A 9,217-nucleotide genomic window follows, 5' to 3' on the forward strand; every position below is an offset into this window, starting at 1 on the left:
ACCCCCACCAAGCTCCCCCCCACCAAGCTCTGCCGTCCCTCCATAAAGGTGCAGAAGGCCAAAGTCCTAAGTACAAACCAGCACCCCTATTCCTCAGAACTACTCTCTTAGCAGTTTGATCAATTCAACATGACTGGTCCTACCTGCTGTACGATCGCCGCCTCTCGGGAGAGCTGCCAGGAAGAGGAAGTGAGTTCTGAGAGTAGGCTTTCTAAAGGATCAACTTAAAAGAGAAAGTATGCAAGAAGTGCCAGCTGGCATGGAGGGGGCACAAACTCCTTTCTTAGTTTTTGGTAGCTTTAGCCATAAGGTTCTCCCCCTCTTACCATACACTAGAAAAATCATTTTGTACGAGCAGTTGCTCATAGGTAAGTTCCAAAGGCTCCTGCAGCCACTGTTCTTTGCATGCTGCTCGCCCCCTCCCCAGGGAAGGGCCCAAGCTGATCAATAAATCACAGGAGTCCCTCTGCACATTCCCAGGAGTCACCAGTGTATTCCATGCAGCAGGCAGACGACAAAAAGGGTGCAGGGACCCCAGCATGGATCAGGCAATACTGAGCATGTTGTCGGTGTTCGACTAACAGTAAACAATATCAACAACCCCCAGACTGCTGGTCTTTACCTGCCCTTTAGGAAATGGAAGAGGAAGAAACCCATCACAGGGCACTTGCACCCCTGAATGTGCATTTCCTAGCACAATCAATTTTACTGATTTGATTAAAAAAAGAACACTGGCTCATGTACTTTACGGACACACACTACAGAGAACATGGTTACATTGCTTCATTCCACTGGCGTTTATTAAACGCCTACTATGTGCCAGACTCTGCCGGCTCATGGCATTTAGAGGTTATTGCTTCTGAAGAGGCCTGTGAGAGGCAGAGCTACTGCCAGCCGCATTGTCCCCTTGTGTGAGAAGAAAGCAACCCCTCCAAGTGGACCCAGCCCTGCAGATTTGCTGGCATCAGAAAGAAGTGCCCCTTCCTCCTGGCAGAGGCAGTTGTAACCTAGGACACGTGGTTTTTTTGAGCAGATCTGAGCCCGCACTTGTTTCTTTGGCCGGACACGCTTGTGCAGTGAACACCTGTACAAGAGTTCGAGGCAGTCCTGTCAAGAAGTCACAATTCAATACTTCTGCTACTTGGCCAGGCATCCAACTCTCCCCTGACAACTTGTCTGAGCAGCCAATCATGACCTTATACACCCCTGTGAAGCCCCATGGTCTAATGTGCAGGCCACGCTCTAATAATTCAAAAGGTTTCAGTAGTCTGGGTGCAGGACAGGCATCAAGTCTGCAGATTTCAACACTTTTCCAATTTGCCTGAGATTCAGGTTGAATAAAGCCAGTGTGATGGCTTTATATGAACAAAGTCCTCACTAAGCCTCAATAAAATCCAAGCAGCTTTTGGATTTTGATTCCTCTTTCCATCCTTAGACTTATCTAGCCCATGTTGATAGCTAAATTGTGTTGTTCCTCTGCAATAATTTTTTCTGTGAAAAGCAGACAAAATTTGAGGGCACCACAAGCTTGGGGTCTTAGTCAAAGGGTCCCGGTGAGAGCTAGGGTTTAAGGTCTGGTGCTCGGGACATTTTGGCCCATAGTATCTGCAGCTCAATAAAATCCCGATTATTCTCACAGCCATTCAGAATGAACTCTCTATACAAGTGAGCATTTCTGATGATGCCGCCCAAGTTAAACCAGAACTTACACGACTCTCCTTGGTCAAACAAAGGGGGTCCTATGTCAATTACGTGACACTGCAAGGAGAATGACCATCTATTCTGTAAGAAAGCCAAGTTTCCGCTTATAATCAATGAATGTGAAAAACTCAGAAGATTCTTAGCAACTGATTCACTAAGCAGACCTAAAAGAACTTGTTCTTTTAGCTACTAATTCTCCAGCGGAATTGAAAGTATCAAAAGTCTTAACCATCTGCAACACCCTGGCTTTTATTATACAGTAATCTTCTGAAATGCAGACCCATTAAAAGAAGACAGAAACTCTCCTTGTCAGGGGATGGCAACCAGACGCTCACACTAAGCACTTTTACGGTACCCAATAAAGTCTGACATGATACACCAAACATTTAAGTGACACTAGAAATGATTTTTAAGACTCGGCAATAAATGGAAAAATCCAGCTAGAAATAACTTTCAGTCAAATCACTCCACTCTGCCATAGGTCCAAGTCACTTGCTCACTGCTCTTCCTCACAGGGGCACAGTGGGGAGGACAGGACCTGTTGGTTATGAGGTGGTTCTAGAACAGAACTTAGCAGGCCAGTTCCTTCCTCCGTACTCTGGAGGCCTCTCTGGCAGTCCAGGCCTGGGAGAGACCGACTTCACAGAGATCACATCAGGCCTGCTGGGTCTCTGAGGCAATTCTGGAAGCTTTGACTTCTCTGACTGAAGAGGGCTAAGCCTGATGGAAAGGCACTGATAATTCTCCTCAGGTGGGTCATCTCATCCCTAAAAGGAGCCCTCTTCCCATCTTTCTCTTGGTTTGATTTATAGCTTCTAAATGGAATTCCCACTCCCCTTCCCCGCAGCCCCTTTCACCTGATGCAGCTCCAGGCCAGCTCTCAGCAGAGTGTGCCTCATGCATGGGACATGCAAGTCGGAAGCTTGCTTGGTCAAATTCTGATCTTGCCACTAAGGGACCCTCTGCTTCCTTGTCTGCGCTGTTGTGAGGACCGAGCAAGATCGTAAATGTGAAGGGCTTAGATCTGGGCCCAGGATATAGAATAGCTCAATAATGGAAGCACACACTTGTGCTGGAAGTACTTTTTATCTGTCAACCTTTCCTGTTAAACGGAGTGCACTTATGTCTTCCTCGGGACTGCCAAGGAGGCACCTGACAGTTGAAGGGGGTGTGTGCACGCAACTTGTCAATGTGGGGTCTAGACCTGAGAAGTGGCCATTTCATAAAGTCAAGGTGGGGAGACTTGGTCTGTATACAAACCTTAATTCCAAACATTTCTTAAGATGAACCTCCAGGGGCCTTTGGGTGGCTCAGTCGGTTAAGCAGTCTGCCCACCCGGATTTCTGGCTCAGGTCCTGGGATTGAGCTCCCCTCCCCCAGTTGCGCTTTGCCCTCAACAGGGAGTCACTTCAGGGTTTAATCTCCATCTGCCCCCCCCCCATGCTCTTGCTCTCTCTCTGGTAAGTAAATCTTTTAAGAAAAAAAAAAAAAAGAAGATAAACCTACAAACTTCTGAAAGGGCCTCTCTTTTACTGCTAAACAATTCTCACTACAAAGGTTTTGACATTTAAGGACCTTCAACTGCTATGCAATCTGGTGCTTTTTTCTAAAACAAAATCCTACTATTTGTAGCTAATAAACCAGCTAAAAAACTCAGTTTTTACTGAGTAGTTGTTATACAAGAAGACTTTTTATTTTATATATATATAATATATATATTATACACACAGACACACACACACACTCACCGGGGAAACTGGATAGAAAAGAGGGAAAGCACCAGAATCCCCCCATCCGCTGGTTTGTACTTTCTTCCAGATGTTCCTTCATCTGCATAAACTTTTTTTTTTACCTAGCGATAACTGTTTCTAATGCACTGTAACTGTGCACACTGCCCTCCCCCGACTTAACCTATCATAACATAGAACTTCATGGGTTAGTGTTTTATTTTTTAAGTTTCTAATAAGAAAGGAAAATGGGACTGAGATCAAGGAGAATCAATTTGAACAAATTAATGTAGCAATCCATTTCACATTTAAAAAACGCAATGGCAATTGCCTAATTATATTCTCCTACTTTGTAAGCATTGTCTGGCAGGACTTTTTACATCACTGAACTTTTTTAGATTTGGGGGAAACATTAAAATTTCCTATAGTTGTTTTCCTTGTTACAAAAGTAATACATGCTCATTATATAAAATTTAGAAAGAGAAAAGCTCAGGAAGTGATAATTTAACATTAATATTTGCTGAACATAGACTATATGCCAGTCACTATTCTAAATGCTTTAGACAGATTAACTCATTTATCCCTCACAACACGTCGTGGAAGCAGAAAGATAGGAAGCAATTTGCCTATACTCTTACACACCTAGAAGCATAAGCCAGGAATCCATCACTATGCTATGATGTTCCAGCAGTGAAAAGAATCCATAATTTTTTCAATCAAGTCCTTCACTGCTTCGGTGTACAATGTCATAGGCAAGAAACAATTCATAATAACACTGTGCCCTTTACAATTATTTAAAAATATCACAAAGCACCATTTCTGCATCTCTGTGGGACAGTGAGTAAAATGAGAAGTCATCTGTTACAGAAGCTACCATTCCCATCAGTCTAATCGCATGTACCTGATATGCGTTAGGGAAGAAACAACAGGTGCTTCAAAGGATTTGGTTTAAAGAGGGAAGCATTTTTTAAATTTTGCAATTGATTCAATAATGTGGTGAGTAGAGTCCTTGAATCAGCTGAACACTCATTCTCACAAAAGTTTACAACCAGTCGCAACACTTTTATAAAACGTTTACAAAATCCTCCCAATCATTCCTAAACACTTCTGATGGCTTATCTATTGGCACTGAACATCAGTACATGAAAAATAACTGGAAACCCCCTGGTCACATTTTTTCATACTTTAATTAAAAATCATACTTGGTTAAAGATAAATATTTCTGTCCCTGGTTTAATTTCCTACCCAGGCTAATAAACACAACTTTTTAAAATATAAACTCTCTTTAAATTTAAAATATGATTAATGAAATATTTCTGACTGCCTGGCTCTAAAAATATTATATGACTATAACTTCAGCACTAAAAGCATATTAAAGCTATTAATCCATTACTCATAATTATTCATACCACTGTGGTAGAAACATGGCACACATATGTACACAGGTATTTTATACCTCTAGATAGACAGCTCTATCTATAAAATCAGGTATCTTCTTTGGAATTTAAAATAGCTCTATCTAGCATTTCCAGAAGGCTTAAACTGCCACCTTGTAATTTATCCAATAGCTTGCCGCTAGAGTAAGCTAGAGAAGTAAAATATCTAATCATGTTGAACATTGTGTGTTAGGTGCCGTCAAAGTGTTTTGCAAAGATTGTTTCATATATTCTCATAAAAATCCTTGAGATAGAGACCACTATCACCCCCATTTTACCAATCAGACTGAAAAGATTAAATAACTAATACTTCCATCCAGGTTTGTCTGCACCGAAACGCATACTCCAAACCACTGTTAAACTGCTTCTCTTCCAAATCAGGCCTCAAAAAAATCTGACTTCCACAATTTACCTCCCTAAATTAAGCTTAAGCTGACATACAAAACTTACACAAAAAACACCCAATACAAACCTGACCATTTATCCAGAAATAAATAACATGATTCTAAATTTGAAAATTTTAATTTGTCTCAGACAGGTTTCCAACATAAAAACAAAATTAACCTGGTATTCGCGAACCACGTCCTCAAGTGTTCTGACTATGAAGGTCTTTGCTGTCATAACTGGACAAACCACCATGTCCTTCAACAAGCGAGGACAACGCAAGCCCAACACCACCAATCTCACTGCTGAGAACTAATCTTTCAAATGAGAATGGAGCCTGCTACACAGAAAGACTTAGAATATTAATCTTCTCAGTCTTGTGAAACGCAGTTTCACATTTTTATGTATTTCTACACAAATTCAAATGCTTTCGGGGTTCAAGACCTAGTGAATTACCCGGGGTTAAACACAGTAAAAATACGACCACATTTTTTATAAGGTCTAAAAACGTAGTTGTTAGACTGTTCAGCATTTTTTGGACTTAAACCAGGGTTTTATGGTGCTAGTTAACTGTTAGGGAAGCAAGGGACTCAACATTTGATCCCAGAGTCCTTTTATCACTGAAGAGTCTGTAAAATGTTTGATTACTTTTAAAAATTAAGTGTGTGAATCATATGTTTGCTTACTGAAAAAAGGGGCTTGTTAATACATACAATTTGGCCTTAAAAAAAAAAACCCAGCACCCAAAACAGCTCTTTACTTGAATGTGATTGTTTTGGCAATAGTAAAACCCAACCCTGTCATTCCTGCGTCGACTGCCTTCCTGGTTCTCCTAGGTGAGGGCCGCCATCCTGCGATAATTTATACCGAGAGCTGGGAAGCCCAGCAATGGTGCAGTGTGGACACCAGCACTTTAAAAACAAAGCCGAACTCCGCTTTTAAAGTAGAGAACACACCAACACAGACCCTGACTCTGACAACATCCAAAAGATTCATTATAGACAATCCATTCAGGCGAAGCTACAACAGCCCCAGGAAATATAAACAGTGTCCACAAAGACAGCAGGGGAGGAAAGGAAATAACTGATGGGAAGGAAGCTAATCATGTGAAGTTTGTCCAACTCCACAAGGTCTAATAAATTCCCGGTTTCCACTCGGAGCAGCCATTAAACGTGCCCCGACACGTGGGCGCAGGGGACCTCCCCTCTCCGGTTTTTGCCCATTTCCTTCTCTATAACCTTGTTTGTATACAACCACGCCCGGTCAAGGGTGACTATGAGATAACAGGCCTCATCAGTTTCTTCTCTTGGATTTCCAGTTGTCCAAAGTTTACTCCACGGCGGTATTTAACAAGAATCACGAGTTCTGCGAAAGTTATGAATGGCTTAAGTTTACAAGACACAAACATAAGGCAAAGGACAAGTGTCAGACGCCTTCAGTGACAGTGTTTTAAAGTGTTTTAAAATTAGTTTTAATTGATCTGCCCTAGCTAAAATTAAGGGGGTGTCACCCTGATCCACGTAATAAGGGTCCCAACAAGGCTTTAAAAAAAAAATTCACACAAGACTCGCGTCTGAGCCTCGACCTCCCCATACCACCTGCAAAGACAGTCTCGAGGCCACTCACTGCTGAGGGTCCCTCGCGGGACGTGTGACCTAGGTTGTCCTCTCTGACCCGCTACTTCCCCGCTAGACCCAGCGGCGAGCGGGTTCCAGGGCTGCTCGCCCGCCCGCTAGTCCCAAGAAAGAGCGGAAGAAAGTAGGAAAGAGGGGCGTGGCGCCCCGGCCGCCCCCAGATGCCTGCCCGCCTCCAGAGCCTGGCACCACCGCAAGGAAGGGTTGGGAACACCGGAGCCTTCCAACCCCAACCGAGCGTGGGGCGCACGGCCGCGGGCTGGCGAGGAACGCCGGCGAGCTGCGAGACCTTTCCTGCCGCTCCCGCCCTCATCCCAGCGGCCGCGTCCCCAGTCCTAGCCCCGCCGGACCCCCGCTTTCCCCGGCCGCGGGCCGCAGCCCGTCGAGGGCAAGCGCGCAGTCCGCCTCCGGGTCTCGGCGTCCCTCGCCCGCCCTCCCCCATCCCCTTCTCCGGCGCCCAGTGCCCCGACCAGTCCCCGCCCTCCGGGACACTCTTCCCTCCCTCCTTCCTTCCTTCCTCCCTTCCCTTGCCTCCCTCCATCTCGCTTCCCAGCACCGGGAACTCGGAGGCGGCCCCCGAACTGGCCGGCCGACGCCCCGCGCTGCGCCCCTGTGCCCGCGGGGACCGGACTCGCCACCTGCGCCCGCCGCTCGGTGCCCACTCGCCTGCCGGTGCGTTCCCCCCGCCGCCGCCGCCGCCGCCGGGGACTCGGTCTCTAAGGGCTCCTGGAGACGGCTCCGACCTCTCCTCCTGCTCCTCCGGGCGCCGGCTCCGCCTCGCTCGGGGTAGGCGGGGCGGACAGCCCGACGGGCGGGGCGGCGGCGGCCCGGGACTCCTTCCTCTGGCCCTTGGCCCTCCCTCCGGCCCAGGCACCCTGACTGTTCTGGGCTTCGGCCGCCGAACCCCTGTCGTGTCCGACCCGCCAAAGGGGAGAGGTCGGGAGCTGTAGAGCTCCACAAACGTCTGGCCGCCTTGGCCGTCCCCATGTTCCCTTCCCCAAAATCCATGGAGGCCCTGGAGTTCAAGGACTCTCGGGGGCCCCCCACTTCACAGGACCCTCCATCCGGCGGCTCTGACTCCTCCAAAGTTTCCTTCGCGTGTGAACGCCTCGCTAACCCCTATGCCAACCGTCCCCTGGGCCGCGAATGTGAGCGCTGCCAACCCCCTACACAAAAGTTAGGCTCTGCTCCAGGAATTTCTTAAGAAAACAGTCACAGTAAAATTTAAAGGGCCCTGGGGCCATGGGGAGATTTTGTTTCCCAGAAAATGAAGATAGAACTGCGGATTGTTGAATTTGAAGTGCACGCACCTATCATGAGCTTCTCCATCTCTCTCCCAGGAAATCTGTGCTTCCAAATGCCCAATACCTGGCAGAGTTCTGCATAACGAATTAATTGGATTTGGTTGGTCTTTTCTGAATGGATTCAGGGTCAGGTAGTCTGAAGAGCCACTTCCGTTTACACAGAGCTCAAACTATTCATACAAACAGTTCAAGGAACATTCACTGAGCACTTGCTGTGTGCCAAGCATTGCGCTAAAGGTGATGGAGAGACACAGAGATGAATCAGACAAGGCGCTCACCCTCAAAAGGTCCAGAAAGAGTCAAAAAGACGGATGTGCAGAAATCTTACCACTCAGCAGTCTTCCCGCTTATCCCCAGGTATCTGCTTTCTTGTTTGACAGGGTGAAGACAAAAGAGAAGGTGAGGCCAAAGTAGGTCACTTGGAACCAGTGTGGGCAGAGTCCATGCTTGAAATGGAGTCTGGTGGCATTGGTGAGGGATGTCTGTGTGCTGAGTTTCACCAACTGAAGAGAAGTGAGGCCCAGGGAAGCTTGCAGCCAAGGGCTGCAGTTAGGACATGATCTTTACTCTTACTTTCCTCCCAGCCTGCACTCAAGTATCGTTCCCAGTGAAATAATTTGACCAGGCTGCAAGAGGGATACTGCAGGTGGAGGCAGTGCTTGGATGCCTCACCCCGGGAGTGTGGTCCTGGCCACCTGCATCTCAGTGTCCGTGTACCACCGTCAGCTGCTGGATTTGCTTTGCCTCTACAAGGGACAGCTGGAAGTGCCTGGGAATTAGTGTGCCCCTGCCCCCACCCCACCCTTATCCAGTGACCGAGGAGAATGCAGGTATAAATATTATAGTCCCTTAACCCCCAGTTGGGACAATGCCAGGCTGGCTGTCTGCTGTCTACAGAGCTCCCTATGAGATTGGGCCAAATTGCATCCCCTCTTCAATGGGATTTTGCTTGTATCACATTCTTGCCTGGTCTTCTTACCCTTCTAGGTCGCACTCCCCAACCAGTGATTCCTAGGAACCCATTCTAATCA

At 46.7% G+C, this 9,217-nt stretch overlaps 1 protein-coding gene across 12 annotated transcripts in view; it reads right to left on the reverse strand.

Moving 5' to 3' along the window:
* GNG12 (G protein subunit gamma 12) overlaps nucleotides 1–8,274 on the reverse strand; it is a 125,106-nt gene extending 116,832 nt beyond the window's left edge. For 2 of the 12 annotated variants that reach the window (XM_034653666.1, XM_034653667.1), the window contains exon 1: nucleotides 7,521–7,657. Coding sequence is in view for 6 of the 12 variants with exons in the window: in XM_034653655.1 (XP_034509546.1) it covers nucleotides 7,521–7,890 (370 nt within the window). In the remaining 6 variants the exon portion in view is untranslated. Of the gene's footprint in view, nucleotides 1–7,520 lie in introns of all 12 variants that reach the window. The other 10 variants (XM_034653656.1, XM_034653657.1, XM_034653665.1 and 7 more) reach the window with 9 other exon arrangements.
* Between the last annotated feature and the right edge of the window lie 943 nt (nucleotides 8,275–9,217).

The sequence above is a fragment of the Ailuropoda melanoleuca genome, chromosome 2, assembly GCF_002007445.2.
Source record: "Ailuropoda melanoleuca isolate Jingjing chromosome 2, ASM200744v2, whole genome shotgun sequence".
NCBI classification, from domain to species: Eukaryota; Metazoa; Chordata; class Mammalia; order Carnivora; family Ursidae; genus Ailuropoda; species Ailuropoda melanoleuca.